The sequence below is a fragment of the Artemia sp. Qi Xiang Cuo genome, chromosome 21, assembly GCF_049724085.1.
Source record: "Artemia sp. Qi Xiang Cuo chromosome 21, ASM4972408v1, whole genome shotgun sequence".
Classification (NCBI taxonomy): Eukaryota; Metazoa; Arthropoda; class Branchiopoda; order Anostraca; family Artemiidae; genus Artemia; species Artemia sp. Qi Xiang Cuo.
The window spans coordinates 10,096,443-10,123,992 of NC_142814.1; the positions used below are offsets into that span (position 1 = coordinate 10,096,443).

Below are 27,550 nucleotides of genomic sequence, written 5' to 3' on the forward strand. Positions count from 1 at the left end.
ATTATGGGCAAGGGTTGTAAGATATGTCCAGGGGGCATGTGAGGTTTTTATGGAAGGGATAGTTGTTTAACTTTAGTTGAGACTCAGTGTCTTTACCTAAAAAAGACTATGTCAATATAAAACGAACGGAAATAAAGTAAAAAAACTAAATACCAAATAAGTTTTTCAAAAAAAAGTAAAACACTCCATTAAACTAAAAATGAACAAAAATAGAATCAAATCTACCAAGCATACAACTACTACAAACCAGTATCAATAAATAAATGAAACCCAAAACAAACAGAAATTAAAATAACTAACAGAGTCAAACTCAAAACGAGCAGAAATTAATATAATTAGGGTTCTAAACCTCTATGCTTTCTAAAAGCCGGAATATAATTTGTGCTTCACTGAAAAATTCTTTTAAATGTTTTTATTTTTATAACTTTAAGAAATCAAAAATTAATTAACATTTTAAGGAATAAATATCAGCATATGTATATTAAACTGACAATGCAAATTTTTTCAGTAAAGCCATTTGAATTTTTTTCAGTAAAGTACAGATTATATTCTGGCTTTTAGAAAGTATAGGGGTTTAGTACCCTACTCTTATTAATTTCTGCTCGTTTTGGGTGTGACTCTGTTATTTATTTTAATTTATGTTTGTTTTGGGTTTCATTTATTTATTGATGCTGGTACATGGAAATTTTATGCTTGGTAGAATGTTTGATTCTATTTTTGTTAAATTTTTTTTTAACTACTTTCTTTACTTTTTTTTGAAAAACTTATTTTGTGGAAAAAGTTTTTTTTTATTAATTTCTTTCATATGGATGTAAACGCAAAAGAAGCTTTTGGTATTTGCAAAAAAACGATATAACTTTCTGTTTATCTATCTCTCTCAACGAAGACCATAGGGGAGATATGTAGGGTACACATGGTAAAGCAACTGCTGTAAATAGTTTGGCCAGTACACTCCTGTTATATTTGTATTTTAGCGCCGCAAGGTTTATAAATGCTAAAATATATTATCTTAATTTTTAGGTTCATTTCACTGAATCCAGGTGTAATTTTTCTTAGAGGTGTTCAACTAGAAGATTCTGGTAACTACAGGTAATTTCATTGTTCAACCTCACTTTTGCTTTCGGCTGAATAGAAAACGACGGTTAATTTCTAATATTTTCTGCTATTTAAGGCAAAATTATTACCAGATTATGGATAACGAATGTGTAATGTATCGGAATAATTAAGCTGAATATTTTGAACGAATAACTTAGTTTTAACATAAATTGTATATATCATCCGTGGTTAAATTTTATTATTATATATAGACGTTTATTCCTAACTAGGAGCCCTCCTATCTATATTTCTTTGAACTTCTGCATGCCATTGACATTATTTTCTCCGAATTTGGAATCACAATTAGGGAGGTACTCAGATATATTTTTTTTAAATTTTACTTTCTCCTGCCAGTTCTAATCTTCTACCTTAGCTCTTATCGTGAACACCATCTCCTCTTAATCATAGTGCGCATTTAGTTATTGATACTTCTTAGAGTTGCTTGTCTTAGAATCGTTTTTCTTTTTTCAATTCTAGTTTCATCCACTTTCGTCACTGGCCACAAAAACGATCTTTGAAGTAAATATTTCTCGTTTTAAAATTATTTTCTCGTGCAGGAACATAAATTTCGACTTGGTGGGATATAGTTTATGTCCTTTGTGATGGTCCTGTGTGGCCCAATATGCCGTCCCCAATGCGGTAAACTATCCTCTCAAAACTGAACTAATTGTTCAGTTTTAAATATTAAAAATGTTCAAATTATAAATATTATTTACTGATTCCGTACGTCGAACTCTTAAGCTATAACTAAAAACTTGACCTAACAATCCGCTTCTTTGTTAGCCCATCAAAGGGCTGTGTTATACGGTTGTCCATTGTTTACATATGTGATTTGTTACTGGGAAGGGGGGGGGGGAGGGGCGTTCTTGGGTCCAAAAAGTGTAAGGCTGTTAACTTGAACTTTTTAGGGAATGTTGAGGAGGATATTGAACTAAATCAAAACACACTTTGTGTAGGCAGGTTGTCAAAAGGGCGTATCAGCAATATCTGAGGAACGGCTTAAGATATTAAGTTGAAACTCTCATGATATGTTAAGAGGGATGTTGAACTACCAAAAACACTTTATGTATATTCTACTATTATTGCTACTACTACTGCTGCTACTATTACTTCTATTATTACCACTATAACTGCTGCAGCTATGACTAAGATTGCGACTACGACTACTTGCGGCTGTGATTGCTTGCGACTGTGATTACTTGTGACTGCGGCTACTTGTGAACGCGACAACTTGCGATTGTGCCTACTTGTAACTGCGAATCCTTGCGACTAAAACTGATACTACTTACTACTAAGACTGTGACTACTTGCGACTGCGAACACTTGTGGCTGCAATTCTAACTGCTTACGATTGTGTTTGCAACTACTTGCGAGTCCGACTACTTGTGACTGCGACTACTCACGATTACAACTGAAACTACATATGACTCCGACTGTGACTGCAATCACTCGCGACTGCTAATTTTGTTTTTTCCCATATGAGGGCGTAGCCCTCATATGGGGGCCCTCATACGTGAATATCAAGGATGCGTCCGAGACAATTATTTTCAAATCCCTGGTTGCCTTTTCAATCTGCTTGGACAACGCGTACGATATACATTTGTACATCGGCACGAGAAGACGTTGCTGTTTCATTTAGTGGTAAATAAAGATAAACTCCACAACCTTATGTATTTCACGTTCATAATTTTTTGGTTTTGAATTCGTAACTACTGTTGATTGTGCATGTTTTTATTTTTCTGTTTTTCCTCACGGAGGAGACGTTGCTGACTCCTTCAGCGGTGAATAAGGAAAAATTCCACAACCTTATTTATTTCACCAAAAATTATCACGAATTCTTGAAATTTAAATTCGCAACTATTATTGTTTATGTTCTTAGTTTTCTGTTCGTCATGTTTCCTTCAGTTACTCATATAAATCTATGTAAAGTCACGGTTCCAAAGTAGTTCGTGACATCCGTAATTTCGAATTGGATAACTTCATCTTCAGTAGCAGTTATCTAATGGAATTAATTGAAGCATCTCGGTTTAATGATCACTGGTTTTCCCTCCTATTTATATTTCTTTGAACTTCTGCATGCCATTGACATTATTTTCTCCGAATTTGGAATCACAATTAGGGAGGTATGCAGATGTTTTATTTTTGTAATTTTACTTTCTCCTGCCAGTACTAATCTTCTTCTTTAGCTCTTATCGTGAACACCATCTGCATTGATGGTTCTTAGAATTGTTTATCTTCGTTTTTTTGGCAATTCTAATTCACTCACTTTCCCCACTAGCCACAAAAATTGACTAGACAAATTATACCTAAAAATTGCTAGCGTAAATAAAAGAGACCACAAATATTTCGGCCAGTTTTTGAAGTGCGTCCTTTTTCTGGAAAAAAGGAAGAAAACGCCAAAAAAAAACGACAACATTATCAGTACGGTCATTGCCTCATTATCATGACATTATCGATTATTATTACCAGTACAGTCGAGTCACATCTTACAACTCTTACACCATGATTAGACACCAACCGTAGGGGTAAGAAGCTCTAGAAAGAAATGAGGTAATGAGAATAAAATTTTACTTTTCCTTAAAAGTGGTCACTGAGGTCAAATCTTAAAAATCAATTGCCCTTTCAAAAATTTTACACTTTTTTTACGCTGCACTTTTTTACGCTGCACTTTTTTCTGCGCTGCACTTTTTTCTGCAATTTTACGCTGCACTTTTTTCTTGGTGGAGGGAAGGGGAATTATGAACAAAAATTTTCTTTTGTTTGTCAAACAAAAGACAAAAAAATAACTGCGGACCAAATCTTTAATAACAGTCTCATGGAGATTCCCCTTCCGCCTCATTCTCACCTGAACTTTCATAAGTTTTACTAATAAACAACGTTCTAGCGTTGCCTAAGTAAAAAGCCATGCGACTTTGGTGTTTTATTTTCCATTGCTCTCCACCGACCACTTCGTACGGAAGAGGGGACGTAGAAAATTGAGAGGGGGCTCATGCGATTGAATTTTGAAAGATTTACTCTTCTCTTTGAGATTCGAAAAGGATTGGAGGGCAACCAACCCCTCTTGCACCTTTTAACTCGTTTTCCCCAGCTCACCGACTTGTATTTTGTAACATAGATTTATTAAATTTGTGAGCCATTTTCACAGTTTATAGAATTAGCAGTATGATCATACCCTATCTCACCCATTATAAAAACCCGGACCAAGGTGCGAGTGCTCCAGAGAACGTTTTTGCAGATAGAAACATAAGCGGCATTATATCTTTTCACGGGTAGACAAGTCAGATTTCTCTTGGACACGAAACAAGTGGAGACCCGCTATTACGAATAATGCACTTTGTAACCATTTCTCATTGATTGACGGAAACAGACTAACCCCCTAATGCAGAAAGAAGTGGGAGGAGCTTTTTGTTCGTACCGAGAATGAAGACCAAAAATTATCTGCGATAAACTTACTGGATAATTCTATAAACTCTGGCCATTTTCGACCACTTCCAAATTTTCAATTACTTCCGAATTTCATCAGCATATGCATTTCCAATGACAATGTAATAATACAACATCAAAATTCTCCCTCTTATATATTCTTTCTTGTATAAACAAAACAACATTAACGGGTGATGGGGCACAGCAAAAAGTATAAAACAAACACCTCTATTCAATACTTGATAACGCAACGATAAGAAAACTTGCCTTTGGCCATGGTAACTTAGGTTAAAATCTTAGAGAAGATTAAAAAGTCGAAAATATTACAGTTAAAAAAAAATCATCTCCAAAATGTAAAAGTAATTTTTGTCTGTACATCATTTAATAAATGAAAATATAGATAGAAAAACGGATATAATTTTTAAAAAAAAGTAATGAAAAGAAAAAACGAACAAACTTTAATTAATAAAAATTAGAATATCTAGACTCCAGGCTCGGGAGCCATTATCGACGGAGAGAAAATAAATGGAAAAAAATAGCAAAGATAAATTAAACATAACATATAAAATAAAACAAACAATATAAAACTCACATCTTAACAAATTCCAAATATCACTGTAAATTAGCAACACAGAATGACATAGGCTACAGATTGTCTCGGGTGCAATAGATTTTCTCTGGTATAAATTTAACATGGAAATGAGATCTAGCAAAAAATCAAATACTATATTTATTTGAAACATTACATATCCCCTAGGTTATGACTCATGATTGTAATTACAAGGTTAAGATCTATTGAACTATAGAGGAAATCCAAGGCAACAGGTCAAGAAAACTGACGTGTTGTAAATTGAATGGAGTTTTTTATTTGCTAACTTAGCTGCGGTCCCTTGGTAACTTAGGTTCGAATCATAGATAAGACACATCTTTGTCTTAGAGAAGAATATAGAATTTTTAGTGTTAGAGAAAAATAAAAAGTCGAAAATAATTGATATAAAAATGAAAAACTTTTTTTAAATGGACTAAAAAACAGAAAATAATTCTTTTATATGGGGGAATCTGAATGTATTTGAAAACGAGGGGCGCAAAACGAATTGAGCTTTACATACCTTGATCTTTTTAACTCGTTTTCCTCTGCTCACCGACTTCTTTCATTTATGCATTTATAACTTGGATCAATTTTGTGTCTATGTCATGTAAAGCCCTAACCGTTTTGTGTCCCTCGGGGGTTTTACTTATATTCATGCATTCTCGTAAAAAAAAAAAAAAATTGTACTTTGAGGTCGTCCTCGTTTGGGGTGGGAGGATGTCATAAAGAAAGATTCAAAGGAAATAGGAACTTCCTGGGAGGGTATAAAGAGGAGGCTTTGAATAGATTGGGATGAAGGAGGAGCGTGCGTAGGTGTGTTGGCCTCAGGCGGGTTGGTGCTGGGGTGAGTTGTTAGTAGTAGTAGTAGTTTTAGTCCCTTTTAAAACTGATTTTTGCCTCACAAATTGCCAATTGTGTAAAAAGGTCACGGGTGATATAGGGTACCCGATTGCTTGAAACTTTCAGGGATCACTCATTTTGTTGAATGAGGGTGCTAGGAGATCCAGACTGTACCAGAAACCTTTCTCCCTTATAACTTTGAAACACACTGTCATAAGTTTTTGACCAAGAGGTACTTTTTGTAGAAAAATTCCTTGGTGGCACGCCATCCCTCTAAAAGGCGCTTGAAAAAGAACCAGAAAAACTCATTTCGCCCACCAGCCTGAAACTTACACCCCCTAGTTCCTGGGTCAGGGGAATCCTCAAGCATAGAAACTTTTAGGTTATATGCATTGTTCAAAAAAATCGAGGCCAGAAAGTGCTTTGGCTTGAAATTTTCAGTTAAAAGCCTTGGCTTAAGGAGAATCCAATCCGTAAAAAGTTGAAAGAAATTGGTTAACCTTACTTACTTAAACTTAGGTCCTCCCCCACCTTGAGGTGCATAAGGCAGCAACTGTTGACTTCCATAACACTTGGTCCTGGTGCAACGACCAAACCTCCTCTACTGACCTTCTTGATTGTGTAGCCTCCTTCTCCAGTGACCGAACGAGGGTTATAGGTTGCCTACCGCTAACAATAACGTTTCTATCCTTGATAAGAACCCAGGTGAGTTCGTTGATCCACTCTTCTTTCTTTGGTTTTCTTGTGCCTGATAAGACTTTCTGGCATCTCTAACATGGTTTGAGATGGATTTGCAGTGTTCATCAACTGTGGTATGCTCCAAATTATGTAGGGTAGCAGCACAATTTTCAAGGACAAGCCTATACCTACATTTCAATACTTTATCAGTTAAAGTGTGCACAGCTAACTTCTTCACCGTATTCTGAAGCTCGATCTTAACTTTCAGTTTCAGCTTACATTTGGCCACAACAAGCTAGTGGTCTGTGTAACAGTCAGCACCACGGTAAGTCCTCAGGTCTTTAAAGAGCCGTCGTCCGCTTCAATTAATGCGAATATGGTCCATCTGGTTATGCGTTATTCCACTAGAGACCTCCAAGCATACTTGTGTATATTTTTGTGGGGAAACCAAGTTCACCCAACAGTCATACTATGCGTGGCATAAAAATCCACCACTCGAACATCATTTTCGTTTAGTTCACCCAGTCTGTGTGCACCCAGTACTGAAGGTGCATAGCTAGCTTCGGATCTGACTTTAGCGCCAAATCCATCACAGGTTATGAGAATGTCATGCCGGTACGTTTTATTCACCCCGTCCGTCAACAACTGATAAAATCACCACTTTCAGAATTACTAGACTCGTTTATTGGTACATAAACTACAACAACTGTCGTTTCAGCCTGGTTAGTTGTGAAAAGTTGGTCGTAAGAATTGTTTGTTCACAGTCTTCCTTTCAATTAAGCACTTCTTCACTTTGGTGCTTATTGCAAGAGCAAAACCACCGTCCCTGGTCCTTTCCTTCCTAGAGTATAACACATGATATTTTTCACACTCTAATATTCTAAACTCAGGCATTTGGGTTTCTGACAGAGCAGCCAAGTCGATCTTACTTTTCTCCAGAGTTTGCATAATCTTGTTCAATCTCCCAGGCTTCATTTTCAAGTTGGCAATCCTCACATTCCTAAACCTCATTCGAAATATATCTTTCGCAGTCGAATATCATGCCCGCGGCGTTTATTAGTCGTCATCAAAGTATCAATTGAACATCTGTGGCCATTAGTTGCCGATACTTTAATAATAACCCTTCGCGAAGACAGGTTATTAGCCTATCGACCATCCAATAAAATGGACCACTCAGAGCTTGTTAGCCGCCATCTCGCTCGGAGTGAAGCTTGATAGCGGTGCACCCCTTCACCGCTGTGAGGTACAACGACGGATTTCCACTGCAGTCTAGGGACGGGAAGTTAAGCCTCTTCACCCGTAATGTCGCCACAACCACGATATGGACTTAGGTTAGGTTAGCCTTAAAATCAATGCCTAAAAGGGTCAATATTTTTTCCTGAATGTGGAAATTAAAAACGATTTAACCCTGACCATGTGGAATCTAATCAACGAGAAGAATTTTGTTAGGGGGCTCGAGCTCCCTCAAAACTATGGCCCAAAAATGTGCCGACAAATTTTGTTTCTTCGATTGGCTTGTAACTGTCAAGAATCGTTGCCAGAGCTAAGATAACCCCATATTTTTTGTTGGAGAGTGTTAGAGGGGAGGGGGAGGGAATTGGCCAAACAACTTGTTATACTTTATCAGATTGAAAATTTATGTAGTAACTACATGGTTCAAGGGGAACCTAATTTGAAAAGAAATTCTTTGGGTCACATGGCGACGTAAAAGCTATTATATCTGAACGCAGATTTGGAAGACAACAGCCAAGTATATGTCAATTAGCTAATAACCCTTTCAGACCTGAATCGAGAGGAAATTTTAAAAAAATTCGGACAATTGTAGAGAATGCTATTAGAGGCTCAACTAGAATATGTTTATTTATTTATTTTTTATATCCTATATCTATAATGTGAATGGCCGCCATATGGTCACGTCAGGTATATACAAGAGTAGAAAGGGGGGTCCGACTCGTGACGGGAGTCCATATATGGGCATAGAATACTGACAGGACATAATTTATTCAAGGATTATCGATCGAGTCTAATGGGGGTCAAGGTCAATCGATCTGTTGTCGTTTGACCACGTGTAATGACAAGAGGGGTGATTTACATAATCGCTAGGGGCAATGTATTGATCTAGGACTCGAGGGGAAGTGCATTTCCGAGAACTTGATTACGTAATCGATGGGGAGAATGTATTGATTTACGAAAGGGGAATTAAGAAACAAACATGGCTTCTTTGTTGTTTGGTTAACCTAACCTGAGAAATTGATTTATATAATCAGCGGGGAATTATTGATTCATCAAAGGGGAATTAAGAAACATTATGGCTTCTTTGATCTTTAGGCTAACATAACCTGAAAAATTGATTTACATAATTGCTAGGGGAAATGTATTGATCGTTGTCAGTGAGAATTAAAAAACAGCGACAAGTACAGCAATTTATGGATGTTTTATGGTTTTTGTCAGTGAGAATGAAAAAACAGGATTTTTCTCACTTTGATGGATGTTTCATGGATGGTTGTGTGTTGGTCAATTTATGGATGTTTTTAAGATTTTTGTCAGTGAGAATGAAAAAACAGGATTTTTCTCAATTTGAAGGATGTTTCATGGATGGTTATGTGTGTTGGTGAATTTATGGATGTTTTTATAGTTTTTGTCACAGAGAATAAAAAAACAGGAATTTTCTCATTTTGATGGATGTGTCATGGTTTCGATGAAATTGATTTACATAATATAGGGGAATTATTGATTCACGAAAGGGGAGAGAATTTCTGAGAACTTGATTTACATAATCGCTAGGGGGATTATTGATTTACGAAAAGGGGAATAAAGAAACAAGTATGGCTTCTTTGACCTTAGGTCTGAGGGATAAACGCTCTATAGGTCAGAGAGAAAAATTAATGTTCTATTTTTAAATAGGGCTTCATTGATCTTTAGTGACAGGTATTAGAAATGACATCACTTGTTATCTTGGAATTATGCGGGAGTCTAAAGAGATAGAAATTCTATTTTTAAATACGGCTTCACTGATCTTTAAGTCGGAGAGATAAATTGATATTCTAACGAAACCATAATAGTATAGCTAGGAACATTTATGAGATGAAGAGATTAACGTGGAAAAAGGGTATTCTATAAATTTTAAATCTGACAGCGCAGGGATGCCAAAAACAAAAGGAATACGCTGAAATTACGTTTAGGGGTTATTTGGGCAAAAGTGTTTTAGATCTTTTAGGAAATTATTTCGACGAAACAGTTAGAGACATTTTAAAAGAGGATGTTAGAAGATGTTTTAGAAGAGGATTTGAGGGGGAGACTATATGGTCGTTATAATACACAAGTTCCATTTGAGCAGTATCGTGAGGTCCCTACCCCAACAACAATGGGCTCAGATCCCCCTACCCCAAAACTAAACTGCACCGATCCCCCAAACCCCAACCCGAAGGAAGCCCCCGTCCCCAAAGGTCCCCCCGGCTCTCAAAGGGCCCCCACCGTCCCAAAGGCCCGTGAGCCCCTATATCTTAATACCTTTTTAAGGCTTCATCACATATTTTCAGAACAAGTTATTTTCCTAATATTAATCCTAAACCCTAAATTTGAAAGGGGTGAAACCATCTTAGACATATTAGAGAATTATTTCGACGAAACAGTAAGAGATATTTTAAAAGATGATTTTACAAGATGTCTTAGAAGATGATTTGAGGGTGAAACTATGTGGTCGTTATAATACACAAGTTCCATTTGAGCAGTATCGTGAGGTTCCTTACCCCCACCCAAAAGGTCCCCGGTCCCCCTAATGCATCTCGAGTCCCCAAAGACCACCGGGACCCCTCCCCCCATTTTTAAAATAATTTTTGAATTTTTTTAAAATGATATTTTTTTAAATTTTTCTTGTATGTTAAAATGACATGAAATATGCTTACGGCTCTACGAATCGTACTCTTTGCTGGTTCATAGACACGACGCGGCTTTCCCACTGGTACTCTATGGCAGGTTATCGACACTACCTAGTTTATTGCGTGCATTAAATCAGTATTTTTTACATAGTGGAAGGATAAACACACAATTCATATCTGTAAAAAAGTGAAGATGAATTATTCGACGAAAGTATGTGCACATGATAAAATCATCGTCGTGTTGAATGCTGACAAGGAGAAATACCTGAACTATGAAACGAGTGCAAGTGGTAATGCTATTGGAAATGGATGCATGCGTTGTCATGACAGCGAAAAATTAAATTCCTTTGGAGTAACGAAGAATTTACATCACGCAGACGGTGGATATACGAGAGTAACATTACCGGAGAAATTAGTACTGAAAGAGAATACCTACGTAAAAATAATAGTTGATGAAGAGGGAAAACTTCTAGCTAATGGTTCTGGTAGCATGTTAGCCTTTGATAGATCTTATCGCTATCTTTACGGTGTTAGCATTCGAATGAAAGCAAAGGAAAAAGAAGGCATGCATACAGCTGCAGCAACATCATAAATCATATCTTTTCAATACGCCAAAACTGATCTCTATTCGAAAATAAAGTTAGAATAGGGAGTGAAATTGCCAGCACAAGAAAAAGAAGATTAGTATTTAATATCGACAATGAAAATAAACATTAATTGATAGAAGTTGATACACAAGGGTAACCATCATGTATAAAAGTGTATTTAACATATTTTTTATATCAATATTCTACATGTCGCTATTTCATTAAAAATATTTTATGCATTATTTTGTTAAGTGTTCATTATTTTTAGGGTATGATAGAACGTCTAACGTTCAGAATATTTATTAAAAAGGTCAGAGATGTAAGAAAAAGAATTTTAGAGATAATGATGCTACTAGCAGGCTCAATTTTTCATAGAAGATAGAAAAGTTCAAGTTCTCTTCTGAATTTTATCAAAGAACATAATTCAATTCTAATTTCACCAGAGAAAATAAAAAGCTTCCACTTCAGTTTTAAGTTCACAAAGACATAAAAATTTAAAGTTCACTTCTAAATTTTTCCGTAGAAGATAGGAAAGTTTTGCTATGATTGTAATTATTTTCCATGATGCAGCTGTAACGCTCAATATTATTATGAATTTGTTCTAAGAAAAGAGAAAAAGTTGGCCTTTAAGAGACAACATAAGAGGTCATTCTACGAAATGGATTTTAAACAACGAAAACCGTGGTGGAAGAGTTCTCATATATCATTTAACGATAAAACTAATTATTCATATGCATAATCAGTTTTATATTGTAATTATGAAATAAATTTGTTTAGATTAAACTTTTTTTCTCCTACTAGATATGTATTGAATAAGGATAACTACAGAGACTTCTGTATAGGAATAGTTAAGTTTGGTTAGATCATCTCAATAGAGTACTTTCAGTCCGCAGTCAAGTTTTCTGTCAAAGATGAGAAATAAATCATTCTTCCAAATATTTTTATTCACTTGAAATATCAATATTTACAACAGTTTTCAGATACGAGATTAAAATCTCGTATATAATGTCTGGTTCAATTATCACAACTTCACTATCATTATCCTCCACTACCATTATATCTATGAGAAGGGGTGGTATACATTCAATCTCAGTATCATTTATAGGTATATTGAACAAAGGTGACATCTCCTCAAATAAATCTTCACGTACTCTAATTGAAGATAAACCTTGTGCCAATCGCTCGTCATCTACCATACTCATTCGGCTCGTAGCATCAATTTCTGTACTTGTACTGAGAAGAAGCTCCTCCTCCTCAACTGTGAGCTCGTCAGTAACATCAAATGATGTAATAGTACAGAGAAGAAACTCCTTCACCTCAACAGTAAGCTCCCACTCACTCCATGCATCCTAAAAGATTGAGAACACTATAATCAAAAACCAGAGTTTAGGGTGAAAAACCTGTATTAGTTCAGAATTTACGGGGATAGTTTATTTTCAAACCAAACAAACGTATTTACCATAATTTTCTTTAAAAAAAAACTAGAGTTCTGGTGAAGTGGCGAGTTGTAGTAGTAGTAGTAGTAGTTGAGCTAAAAATAACGACACTTAAGATTTTGGATGAATTTTTCTATCATTTGTCAACTAAATGCAGTAATAGGATATGATAGCATCAACATTTTAGATTTTGAATTTTCTTGTTTTCTATTTTATATTGATGAAGAATTTAAACACAACTTCAACTAGTTTTTTTTTTGTTCGAAATAGATCAAAGGTCCAATACCTCAGTTAAACTAAGAGGTTACTTTCTGTTAACTAATGTCTATTGATAAACTTGTTAGAGTGACAAAAATTTTTTTCACAAGAGGACATTTTTCAACTAAAAGTAAAGAGCTACTAGACTAAATCAAGAGGACATTTTCAACTAAAAGTAACGAGCTACTAGACTAAATAAAATAATCATGAATTTATACACAGTTTTAACTAGCTTGGGCTAAATTTGTTAACGATGGATCATTGAGGACATTTTTCAACTAAAAGTACAGAGCTACTACACTAAATTAAAGATGTGCAGAAATAATAACGAATAATTATTCAAACTTAAATTTTCTGTAGACTTTTGTCTAGTGATGAACTTGTTAGAGTGAAAAAAACTTTTTCCACAAGAGATCATTTTCAAGTAACAGTAAAGAGCTGCTAGACTAAATAAAAAATCATGAATTTATGCACAGTTTTAACTAGCTAGGGCTAAATTTGTTAACGATGGATCATTGAGGACATTTTTCTTCTAAAAGTAAAGAGCTACTAGACTAAATCAAAGATGTGCAGAAATAATAACGAGTAATTGTTCAAACTTAAATTTTCTGTAAACTTTTGTATAGTGATGAACTTGTTAGAGTGACAAGAACTTCTTTTTTCACACGAAGACATTTTTCAACTAAAAGTAAAGAGCTACTAGACTAAATCAAAGATGTGCAGAAATAATAACGAATAATAGTTCAAACTTAAATTTTCTCTAAGCTTTTGTCTAGTGATGAACTTGTTAGTGACAAAAACTTTTCACAAGAGGACATTTTTCAACTAAAAGCAACGATATAGAGAACTAAATTAATAGGACATTTTTCTGCTAAAATTGAAAAGATGAGAGACTAAATAAAAAAAATCATGTACGTATGAATTGTTTTAATTATGTTGGACCAAATTTTTTAAAAATGGATCATTTAGGACATTTTTCAACTTAATATGAAGAGCTACTATACTAAATCATTGATGTGCAGAAATAATAACTAATAATTATTCAAACTTAAATTTTCTGTAAACTTTTGTCTAGTGATGAACTTGTTAGAGTGACAAAAACTTTTTTTCCACAAGAGGACATTTTCAAGTAAAAGTAAAGAGCTTATAGACTAAAGAAAAAATCCAGAACGTATGCATATTTTTAACTATCTATGACTAAATTTTTTCAAAGTAGATAGATAAGAATTTTTTTCAACTAATAGTAAAGAGATTATAGATTAAATGAAAAATGTAAAGAAACAATACCTAATAATTTTTCAAACTTAAAGTATCTGTAAGCTTTTGTCAAGTGATGAACTTATTAGAGTGACAAGAACTTTTTTTTCCCCAAGAAGACATTTTTCAACTAAAAGTAAAGAGCTACTAGACTAAATCAAAGATGTGCAGAAATAATAACGAATAATAGTTCAAACTTAAATTTTCTGTAAACTTTTGTATAGTGAGTAACTTGATGGTGGCAAGAAGTTTCTTTCAACAAGATGACATTTTCTACTAAAGTTTATGAGCAGAAAGACTAAATAAAAAAATAATGACTTCATACACAGTATAAAATAGCTAGGGCTAAAATGGTTCACGATGGTTCATAGAGGGCATTTTTCAGCAAATAGTAAATAGATAATCGCCTAATCAAAGGTGTGAAGAGATAATAACGAGTACTAGTTCAATCTAGGATTTTCTGTAAGCTTTTGACTCTAGATGAACCTGTTGGAGTGATAAAAACTTTTTTCCGCAAAATAACCTTTTTCAACTAAAACTAAAGAGCCGCTAGACTAAATTAAAAAAAATCATGAATTTATGCACAGTTTTAACTAGCTGGGGCTAAATTTGTGTAAAAATTCAAAATTAGGAAAGAAAACCAAATATTCTGTATTACCTAAGTAACACGACAAAAAATCAATAGTTTATGTACAGTTTTAAATTATAATCACGAAAAAAATTGTCATGCTACAGTTGCGATGTGTGTATAATATACAAGTATCGGAATTGTTCATGGAGAGAGAACCGGATTACACGGTATTATTTAAAACGATTAGAAATTAAATAAAAAAAATTCTACTGAAAGTAAGAAGCAACATCAAAGTTTATAAAGGAACATAAATTATGACGTATAAGAACAGGTTTACCCCCCTCCTTAAGACATCACTCTTTAAACAAATTTTTTAGAATTTAAAAACAATGTTTATTATTATTAAAACTATTTCAAAAAATATTTTGATTTGATTATCGGAAGCATAGTTTAATGTTTTACTTTGAACAAACTACTTTGTTAATGCGTTACTTTTTATAAACACCAAGTGTAAAGGCATTTAATTATCTAGGTGTTTGAAAACCAAGTTCAAAACTAACGATACTGTTTAAAAAAATTAGCTCCAACGCTTCGACAATGCTTAATAGAATTAAATGTTGGGGGTTTTATCTTACTTTTTGTATAAATCGTCTCCTTTTTGTAAAAAATTATACAAAGTATATTTCTATGGTTCAAATATGTAAAATCAATGGGGGAGAATATAAATTTAAATTTAAACGTATATTAGCCCTTGAAGGACCGGTGAGTTCATTTGGAGTATTCATTACTTTATATATATATATATATATATATCTATATATATATATATATATATATATCTATCTATATTTCAATATGCACTGAAGTTAATGACATCAAACACTAAATAATATGCGGTAATAGTGGTATATTTCCTTTCCCTAATCAAAGTAATAAATGCTGACCCATGGGATCATGGAAAAAAGGTTCATTTTATGTCTTCTTTTCATTTGCATAAGACCCCCAATGTCATAAGCCATTCTATGACTTGTTTTTCAGAAATAGAGTTATTTTCAGAAATAACTTACATCAGGTTAAGTGGTTCGCCGCTTAACCTGATGTAAGTTAACCTAGAATTGTTAGGTAACCTAACCAAATCTAACCTAACCTGACCTTGGTGGTGAGGGTCCCACCCGTGTCAGGCTGTTGGCCCCGTGGCCCCGGGGTTGGGGGGCCCACCTAGAAATGTTAGGAAACCTAACCTAATCTTGGTGGTGGGGGTCCCATCCGTGGTAGGCTTTCGGTCCCCGTGGCCCTGGGGGTGGGGACCCACCTAGAAATGTTAGGTAACCTAACCTAACCTAACCTAACCTTGGTGGTGAGGGTCCCACCCGTGTCAGGCTTTCGGCCCCGTGGCCCCGGGGGTGGGGGGGCCACCTAGAAATGTTAGGTAACCTAACCTTGGTGGTGGGAGTCCCAACCGTGGTAGGCTTTCGGCCCCGTGGCCCCGGGGGTGGGGGGCCCACCTAGAAATGTTAGGAAACCTAACCTAATCTTGGTGGTGGGGGTCCCATCCGTGGTAGGCTTTCGGTCCCCTTGGCCCCAGGGGTGGGGGGCCCACTTAGAAATGTTAGGTAACCCAACCTAACCTTGGTGCTGGGGGTCCCACCCGTGGTAGGCTTTCGGTCCCCATGGCCCCGGGGGTGAGGGGCCCACCTAGAAATGTTAGGTAACCTAACCTATCCTAACCTTGGTGGTGGGGTCCCACCTATGGCCGGCCTTCGGCTCCGTGGCTTCCATTAGACGATTTTGGAAAAAGGTGATGTGGGGGGGGGAGCCTAGTGGTCCTCCAATTATTTTTTGTTGCTGAAAAGGGTCACTATAATATTTTTTCAATTGAATCGATCCGCTTCTCGACTGTTTTGCTTCGAGTTGGAGTACAAATCTTTTTCAATCCTAACTTTTGCCAACTTATGTATAAATTTCATAACTTAAAAACCTTTCCCCCCTGGGCTGAAGGATCCATTTTATCTCTAAAGACATTGTTATTGAGTATTTCAACTATGTTGAAGAAAAAAAATCCATCTATAAATTGATTAGACGATTTTGGAAAAATATGCACATTATGACAAGAAATTTCATATATATAAAGTTACTTTGTTCAAGTAGATATAGCTCTATTTTTGAAAAACAATTCCTAAAATGGATTATGACATTGGGAGTATTATGCAAATAAAAACAAGACATAAAATGAACCTTTTTTCCCTGATCCTATGGGTCAGAATTTATTAATTTAATTAGGAAAAGGAAATATGCCGCTGTTACCGCATAATATTTAGTGTTTGATGTCATTAACTTCAGTGCATATTGAAATATGGATATATATATATATATATATATATATATATATATATATATATATATATATATATATATAAAGTAATGAATACTCCAAGTGAACTCACCGGTCCTTCAATGGCTAATGTACGTTTAAATTTTAATTTATATTTTCCCCTATGGATTTTACATATTTGAACCATAGAAATATATTTTCTATAATTTTTTACAAAAACGAGACGATTTATACAAAAACTAAGATAAAAACTCCCAACATTTAAATCTATTAAGCAATGTCGAAGCGTTGGAGCTAAATTTTTTAAACAGTATCGTTGGTTTTGAACTTGGCTTTCAAGCATCTAGATAATTAAATGCCTTTATACTTGGTGCTTATAAAAAGTAACGCATTAACAAAGTAGTTTGTTCAAAGTAAAACATTAAACTATGCTTCAGATAATCAAATAAAAAAGTTTTATTCAATATTTTTAATAACAATAAACTTTGTTTTTAAATTCTAAAAAAGTTGTGTAAAGAGTGATGTCTTGAGGAGGGGGGTAGACCTTTTGTTATAAGTAATAATTTCTGTTCACTCATGAGCTTTGATGATGCTTCTTACTTTCAGTTGAATTTTTTAAATTTAATTTTCCAACCTTTTAAATAATACCATGTAATCTAGTTCTCTTTCCATTAACAATTCCGATACTTGTATATTATACACACATCACAACTGTAGCATGACAATTTTTTTCGTGATTATAATTTAAAACTGTACATAAACTCTTGATTTTTTGTCGTGTTACTTAGGTAATACAGGAACATTTGGTTTTCTTTCCTAATTTGGAATTTTTACACAAATTTAGCCCTAGCTAGTTAAAACTGTGCATAAATTCATGATTTTTTTTAATTGAGTCTAACAGCTCTTTACTTTTAGTTGAAAAATGTCCTCTTGTGGAAAAAAAAGTTTTGTCACTCTAACGAGTTTATCACTATACATTATTTTACAGAAAATTTTAGTTTGAAATATTATTCTTTATTATTTCTGCACATCTTTGATTTAGTCTAGTAGCTATTTAATTTTAGTTGAAAAATATCCTTAATGATCCATCGTTGACAAATTTATCACTACCTAGTTTAAACTGTTTATAAAGTTAGGATTTTTTTGTTTAGTCTAGCAGCTCATTACTTTTAGTTGAAAAATGTCCTCTTGTTGAAAAAAAAGTTCTTGTCACTGTAAAAAGTTCATCACTAGACAAAATTTTACAGAAAAATTAACTTTGAACTATTATTCATTATCATTTCTTCACATCTTTGATTTAGTCAAGTAGCTCTTTAATTTTAGTTGAAAAATGTCCTCTTGTGGAAAAAAAGTTCTTTTTACTCTAAAAAGCTCATCACTATACTAAAGTTTACAGAAAATTTAAGTTTGAACAATTATTCGTTATTATTTCTACACATCTTTTATTTAGTCTAGTATCTCTTTTCTTTTAGTTGAAAAAAATTCATAACGATGCACTTTTAACAAATTTTGCCCTATTTAGTTAAAACACTACATAAGTTCTTAATTTCTTCTTTAGTACATAAGATCTTTAATTGTACTTTAAAATTTTCTCTTGTGGAAAAAAAGTTGTTGTCACTCTAAAAAGTTCATCACTAGACAAAAGTTTACAGAAAATTCAAGTTTGAATAATTATTCGTTATAATTTCTGCACATCTTTGATTTAGTCTAGTAGACCCGTACTTTTAGTTGAAAAATCTCCTAAATTATATACATTTAACAAATTAAGACATATCTAATTAAAACTGTTTGTAAGATAATGATTTTTTATTTAGTCTCTAAACTTATTAATTTTAGTTGAAAAATGTTTTCTTGATTTAGCCTTGTAGCTCTTTACTTTTAGTCTAAAAATGTCCTCTTGTGAAAAGTTTTTGTCTCTAACAAGTTCATCAATAGACAAAAGTTTACAGAAAATTGAATTTTGAACTACTATTCGTTATTATTTCTGCACTTCTTTGAGTAATTCTAGTAGCTCTTTACGTTTAGTTGAAAAATGACCTTTTTTGGAAAAAAAAGTTCTTGTCACTCTAAAAAATTCATCACTAGACAAAAGTTTACAGAAAATTTAAGTTTGAACAATTATTCGTTATTATTTCTGCACATCTTTGATTTAGTCTAGTAGCTCTTTACTTTTAGTTGAAAAATGTCCTCAATGATCCATCGTTAACAAATTTAGCCCTAGCTAGTTAAAACTGTGCATAAATTCATGATTTTTTTTATTTAGTCTAGCAGCTCTTTACTTTTAGTTGAAAATGTCCTCTTGTGGAAAAAAAGTTTTTTGTCACTCTAACAAGTTCATCACTATACAAAAGTTTACAGAAAATTTAAGTTTGAACAATTATTCATTATTATTTCTTTGCATCTTTCATTTAGTTTAGTATCTCTTTTCTTTTATTTGAACAAAATCCTTAACTCTCCACCGTTAAACATTTTAGTCATAGATAGTTAAAAATATGCATGCGTTCTTGATTTTTTATTTATTCCAGAAGCTTTTAAGTATTACTTGAAAATTCTCCCTTATTGAAATTGAGTTCTTGTTACTCTTAAAAGTTCATCACTAGATAATAGTTTACAGGACATTTAATTTTTAATAATTATTCGTTATTATTTCTGCACATCTTTGATTTAGTCTAGTAGCTCTTTACTTTTAGTTGAAAAATGTCCTCAATGATCCATCGTTTACAAATTTAGCCCAAGCTAGTTAAAACTGTTTCTAAATTCAGGATTTTTTTTATTTACTCTCGCAGCTCTTTACTTTTAGCTGAAAAATGTCCTCTTATTTTAGTCTACTATCTATTTACTTTTAGTTGAAAAATTTTTTCTTTTGAAAAATGTTTTTGTCACTCTAACAATTTCATCAATTGAAATTGTTTAACATAGAGAAACCTCTTATTTTAACGGCGGTTTTGGACCTTTCATCTTTTTCGAACAAAAAAAACAAAAAACTAGTTGAAATTTTTTAAATTCTTCATCAATATAAAATCAAAAACATGAAAATTAAAAATTAAAAATTTTTATGCTATCATATCCTATTACTGTATTTAGTTGCCCAAAGAGAGATAAATTCATCCAAAATCTTAATAGTGTCGTTATTTTTAGCTCAACTACTACTACTACTACTACTACAACATGACGCATCACCAGAACACTAGTTTTTTTTTAAATAAAATTATTGTAAATAAGTTTCTTTTGTTAGAAAATAAACTATACCCGTAAATTCTGAACTAATACAGGTTTTTGACCGTAAACTCTGGTTTTTGATCATAGTTTTCTCAATCTTTTAGGATGTATGGAGCGAGTGGGAGCTCACAGTTGAGGAGGAGGAGCTTCTTCTCACTATAAGAACAGAAATTGATGCTACGAGCCGAATGTGTATTGTAGATGACGAGCGATTGGCACCATGTTTATCTTCAATTAGAGTACGTGAGGATTTATTTGAGGATATGTCATCTTTGTTCAATATACCTGTTAATGATAATGAGAATGAATGTATACTACCCCTTCTCATAGATATTAAGGTAGGGGAGGATAATGATAGTGAAGTTGTGATAATTGAACCAGACATTATATATTTAAAAACCATTGTAAATATTGATATTTCAAGTGAATAAAAATATTTAGAAGAATAATTTATATTTTATCATTGATAGAAAACTTGACTGTGGACTGATAGTACTCTATTGGGATGATCTAATCAAACTGAACTATTCATATACAGAAGTCTCTGCTGGTATCCTTATTCTATACATATCTAGTAGGAGAAAATAAATATAGTATAAACAAATTTATTGTATGATTATAATATAAAACTCATTATGCATATCAATAATTAGTTTTATCGTTAAATGATAAATGAGAACTCTTCCACCACGGTTTTCGTTGTTTAAAATCTATTTCGTAGAATTACCTCTTATGTTGTCTCTTAAAGGACCACTTTTTCTCTTCTCTTAGAACATATTCATCATAATATTCAGTGTTACAGCTGCATCATGGAAAATAATCACAATCATAGTAAAACTTTTCCTATCTTCTACGGAAAAATTTAGAAGTGAACTTAAAATTTTTATGTCTTGGTGAACTTAAAACTGAAGTGGAAGATTTTTATTTTCTCCGGTGAAATTAAAATTGAATTGTGTTCTTTGATAAAATTCAGAAGAGAACTTTTCTATCTTCTATGAAAAATTGAGCCTGCTAGTAGTATCATTATCTCTAAAATTCTTTTTCTTACATCTCTGACCTTTTTAATAAATATTCTGAACGTTTGACGTTCTATCATACCCTAAAAATAATGAACACTTAACAAAATAATGCATAAAATATTTTTAATGAAATAGCGACATATAGAATATTGATATAAAAATATGTTAAATACACTTTTATTCTTTATCAGTACACTTGTGCATCGCTTTCGGTCTATTCATCTATATATTTAGTGATGGTATTGTCTGCTAATGTCCTATTTGTTCTGTTTGTGATTTAAATGTCTCTTCTCCTATTTTTTTTACATTGATAGCAGTTTTGACACATTGACAAGATATGATTTATGATGTTGGTGCAGCTGTATACATGTCTTCTTTTTCCCTATGCTTTCATTCGAAAGCTAACACCGGAAATATAGCGATAAGATCTATCAACGGCTAACACGCTACAAGAACCATTAGCTAGAAGTTGTCCCTCTTCATCAACTATTATTTTTACGTTGGTTTTCTCTTTCAGAACTAATTTCTCTGGTAATGTTACTCTCGTATATCCACCGTTTGCGTGATGTAAATTCTTGGTTACTCCAAAGGAATCTAATTTCTCGCTGTCGTGACAACGCATGCATACATTTCCAATAGTATTACCGCTTGCACTCGTTTCATAGTTCAGGTATTTCTCCTTGTCAGCATTCAACACGACGATGATTTTATCATGTGCACATACTTTCGTCGAATAATTCATCTTCACTTTTTTATAGATATGAATTGTGTGTTTATCCTACCACAGCAAAGAAAATATTGATTTAATGCATGTAATAAACTAGGTAGTGTCGATAACCTGCCATAGAGTACCAGTGGGAAAGCCACTTCGTGTCTATGAACAAGCACAGAGTACGATTGGTAGAGCCGTAAGGATATTTCAAGTCATTTTAATATACTAAAAAAAATAAAAAAAAAAACCATGTTAAAAAAATTCAAAAATTATTTTAAAAATGGGGGGGAGGGGCCCCGGTGGTCTTTGGGGACTTGAGGTGCATTAGGGGGACTGGGGGCAGGTGGGTTGGGGGTAGGGGACCTCACGATACTGCTCAAATGGAACTTGTGTATTAAAACGACCACAGAGTTTCACCCTCAAATCCTCTTCTAAAACATCTTCTAAAATCATCTTTTAAAATGTCTAACTGTTTCGCCGAAATAATTCCCTAAAATGTCTAAAACGGTTTCGCCCATTTCAACTTGTAAAATGGGTTTAGGATGGACATTAAGAAAATAACTTGTTCTGAAAAGATATAATGAAGCCTTAAAAAGTATTAAAATATGGGGGCTCAGGGGCATTTGGGACGGTGGGGGCCCTTTGGGAGCCCGGGGGACCTTTGGGGACCGGGGGCTTCCTTCGGGTTGGGGTATGGGGGATCGGAGCCCTTTGGGGTTGGGGGATCTGAGCCCTTTGTGGTTGGGGTAGGGACCTCACGACACTTTTCAAATGGAACTTGTGTATTATAACGACCACAGAGTTTCACCCTCAAATCCTCTTCTAAAACATCTTCTATAATCATCTTTTAAAATGTCTAACTGTTTTGCCGAAATAATTCCCTAAAATGTCTAAAACGGTTTTGCCCAAATAATCCCTAAACGTAATTTCTGCGTGTTCCTTTTGTTTTTGGCATCCCTGCGCTGTCACATTTGAAATTTCTAGGAAACCCTTACCCGCGTTAATCTCTTCATCTCTTAAATGTTCCTATACACTATTATGGTTTCGTTAGAATATCAATTTATCTCTCACTTAAAGATCAGTGAAGCCGTATTTAAAAATAGAGTTTCTATCTCTTTAGACTCACGCATAATTCCAAGATAACAAGTGATGTCATTTCTAATTCCTGTCACTAAAGATCAATGAAGCCCTATTTAAAAATAGAACATTAATTTTTCTCTCTGACCTATAGAGCGTTTATCCCTCAGACCTAAGGTCAAAGAAGCCATACTTGTTTCTTTATTCCCCTTTTCGTAAATCAATAATCCCCCTAGCGATTATGTAAATCAAGTTCTCAGAAATTCTCTCCCCTTTCGTGAATCAATAATTCCCCTCTATTATGTTAATCAATTTCATCGAAACCATGAAACATCCATCAAAGTGAGAAAATTCATGTTTTTTTATTCTCACTGACAAAAAACATAAAAACATAAATAAATTCACCAACAAACATAACCATCCAGGAAACAACATACAAATTTATAAAAATACAGTTTTTCCATTATCACTGCCAAAAACCTTAAAAACATACGCCAATTCTCAAGCACAAATAACCATACATTAAACATCCATCAAAGTAAGAAACATCCTGTTTTTTCATTCTCACTGACAAAAACCATAAAAAATCCATAAATTGCTGTACTCGTCACTGTTTTTTCATTCTCACTGACAACGATCAATACATTGCCCCTAGCGATTATGTAAATCAATTTTTCAGGTTAGGTTAGCCTAAATATCAAAGAAGCCATAATGTTTCTTAATTCCCCTTTCGTGAATCAATAATTCCCCGCCGATTATGTAAATCAATTTCTCATGTTAGGTTAGCCAAACAACAAAGAAGCCATGTTTGTTTCTTAATTCCCCTTTCGTAAATCAATACATTCTCCCCATCGATTACGTAATCAAGTTCTCGGAAATTCACTTCTCCCTCGAGTCCTAGATCAATACATTGCCCCTAGCGATTCTGTAAATCACCCCCCCCCAGTGTCATAAATCAATAATTCCCCGAGCGATTATGTAAATCACCCCTCATGTCATTACACGTGGCCAAACAACAACAGATCGATTGACCTTGGCCCCCATTAGACTCGATCGATAATCCTTGAATAAATTATGTCCTGTCAGTATTCTATGCCCATATATGGACTCCCGTCACGAGTCGGACCCCCCTTTCTACTTACAAGTACTATTTAAGGTGAGAATTTGTAGACTGTGGCAATATGAGTTCAAACACGATCGAACTTCCACTTCGAACACACGATCCGACTGGTTCCAACCCTAAGACACTTCTCTAACACACAACCCTAACACACGCTCTCTGAGCGTCAAATATCCCTTTCAGTTGTATCAGGAAAATGTGAGGTATGTCCTAACCTTGCTGATTTATAGGCATTTCCTCTTGGGAGATAGACGCGTTGCTTTTACTTACTAAAACAAAGATGGTCTTTCTACTTCCGGCCTTAAAGCTACGCCAGTAAGATTTAATTCACGACCATAATGTCAATTTTGATGTACAGCAAAGACGTATGCTAAACATTAATCTGCTTATACTGTCATCGGTGTATCAGCCTGGCTTGTTTCACAACTTTGTCAGAAACTAGCACCTAATCCCCATTTACCGTTTCATGGAGCGATATCCGTCCTGTAAAGTTCAAGGAACATGTCGTCAAATCCCCCAACCCTCTCCCCATTGACTTGTTGCAGTCACGGAGGATACAGGGGCGATAAACTTTGACATATTTTTGTATTGTAAAAAAAATATATACAGCTTAAACAACTAGAAGTGTAATATTTAAGAGATAAGAGAGATAAGAGATAGAGATAAGATAAGTTTTATTCTTCATTAAATACACATACAATATTACATGTTATTAATCCCTCAAAGGCTCATTGGCCTGTACAAAGAAACTAGTTGTACAAAGAAACTAGACTTGAGAAATTGTTCGTTTGGAATATAGTTGCATTTATTATAGTAGTTATAGTAGTGGAGTATAGTAGTTATATAGTAGTTATTTAAACATTTATTTAGCCAAGTTTGTATAATTGAGCTAGATTTGTCCCATTTGAAGTACTTTTGCTTACTTTTTCTCAAAAAAGTTAATGGATTATGTCGCTCTCTGCTGTGAAATAATCAATTTGACTTCTGAACGGGAATGATAATCTAAATTATCAGGATGTAAATAGTGGAGGATTTTAAATATTTTGTATATTAATTATCTAATTATCCTTATCGGAGGGTGTTGTAGCAAGCCTGCTAATTATCCGTTTTTCTTAAAAGATTTTATATAAGGGTTCTATTTTTCTTAGAATTTGTGACGATTTATTGCTTCAAGGGGTTAACACGTATTTTTCCACAGGCTCCCTGCTTGACTAATAATTGACTTGTAGTTTTGTACTGAAATAAATTTAAGACCATAAATTTAATTTCTGTATAAAACTGGGAACCCCTTAATTCAGTACTGCAATGCTCTTACTTAATTAAAACACTCTAGAAAACCTTTTTATTTATTAAAAGTAGAAAATACTCTAGGGAAACTCATGTCCAATGACAAGTTCTAATTGTATTTAATTTGAAATCTTGTTCCGTATTTTGCAGTTTTCTTTCTGTATTTTTTTTTTATATGTTGTGATTCTATAATGTTTTATATGTTCTATAATTTTTAGAATTCTTGCTCTTATTCTTTGTCTATTTTTTCTGCGGTTGCCCATAAAGAAAATAATGTTTTGCACTTTAATGATGGGAGGATTTAACTTGACCTGAGGGGGGATGAGGTTAATTATCCAGAATTTCTTGGAAGGATGGTGTTCCCTGCTGAAAAACTTTCTACACCTTTTTAAGAGAAAAATTTGTTTTTTACTGATTTTTCTAGGTTTTTGAGAGCTTGAAGGGGGGGGGAGGGAAGGGGGTTTTTGACTTTTGTAATTCCAAACTTTATACTTTTTGCAATATTGACAGTAATTTTTTAACAAACTCCCTGCTATTTCGTGTGGTATTGCCTTGCCACTCCTTAATACATTTTAGTTTTTATTTTGCGAAATTGGTTGTTTTTTTGTTATCTGTTTTTGCAGTTGTAAAATAAAAATCTCAGAGGAAAACTATTTTGCTCCAATTAGTACACAACGTTATTTTAAAACACATTATTTTAAAACGTTATTTATCAAGAACTCTTATCATGGTGTTTTTAGTACGGGCTTTCAAGCGGTAGATTAATTTTGCTGTGAGGCCACAAGTTGGTGAAGTAACGTCTTTCTGAAAAGCAAACACATCCTTAGCCCCTCCGAAATCTACGAAATCCTGGACAGGGCACTGAACTTGTCAATACAGCTTGTCCCGTTTAAGTAATACCCATCTCAATTTTAGCCGACAATGCCACAAAGAGGCAGAATGATCGTCAATTTTGTCATATAGAAATAATATAATAATAATAATAATACATATTTAACACTTATAATACGAATTTAACACTTATTTTTGAATCTTTGAAATTCAAGCCTTTTGTATTTGAATTCAGAACCACCCAGTGGGGTGTGCTCCCTTTTAGTTAGCATGGCAATAATCTTGATTAGACTTAATAATGCCACAAAACGGCAGAATGTTCATTATTTTTGTCATATAGAAATAATATGGGCTGGGAGAATTTAGCACTTATTTTGAATCTTTGAAATTCAATCCTTTTGTATTTGAATTCAGAACCACCCAGTGGGGTGTGCTCCCTTTTAGTTAGCATGGCAATAATCTTGATTAGACTTAATAATGCCACAAAACGGCAGAATGTTCATTATTTTTGTCATATAGAAATAATATGGGCTGGGAGAATTTAGCACTTATTTTGAATCTTTGAAATTCAAGCCTTTTGTATTTGAATTCAGAACCACCCAGTGGGGTGTGCTCCCTTTTAGTTAGCATGGCAATAATCTTGATTAGACTTAATAATGCCACAAAACGGCAGAATGTTCATTATTTTTGTCCTATAGAAATAATATGGGTTGTAATAAATAAACACCAATTTCTTTATTTTTAAGATTTATTTTTCTTTGTATTTGTGATATTGTTTTTAAACTTTCTAAATTTTGTACTTAAATGTTTTTTCTGTCTATAGGTGCGTTGCTAAGAACCCAATTTCTGGTCGAGTTCGGAAGAGCAGCCCGGGCCAATTGTCTATCGACCCAGTTCCTACCCAAGGTTTACAGCTTGCAAGTCCACCTCAAAGCGGCAAAGAGTTTGTTCATTTAGGTGGCCGAACGTTTTTCGAATGTGCAGTTAATGGAGCAGAAAACTTGCAAGTCAGGTGGACGCTCAACGGTAAGCAAAAGCACAAAGCAGAACGCTCTAGAATCTCTGAAGTAGAAAAAACAGGAAAAATAGGTTATAAACTTAGAGGTATGATTTGTTCATAGCGTGCACACCAAACTCTAACTTGGATCAAATTGATCCTTTAATCAGCTTTGAAGAATATGGACCATTTACCCGTGCCCCAGCCATTTAAACATTTGCCTCTCAATTACTTGGACTATCTGTCTTGGCTTTTCTCTGTCTACAATTACCCAGCCCAGTCTTGATGCAACCTATTGCCCAAAATACTTGATAACTTCAATTCAAAATCAACGGACTCGGTCG

General features: G+C 34.0%; 1 protein-coding gene across 1 annotated transcript in view; it reads left to right on the plus strand.

Moving 5' to 3' along the window:
• LOC148939223 (protogenin B-like) overlaps positions 1–27,550 on the plus strand; it is a 181,064-nt gene that overhangs the window by 78,615 nt on the left and 74,899 nt on the right. The window contains exons 5-6 of the mRNA XM_089107267.1: positions 1,021–1,089; positions 27,033–27,235. Coding sequence (XP_088963393.1) covers positions 1,021–1,089; positions 27,033–27,235 — 272 coding nt within the window. The remainder of the gene's footprint in view (positions 1–1,020; positions 1,090–27,032; positions 27,236–27,550) is intronic.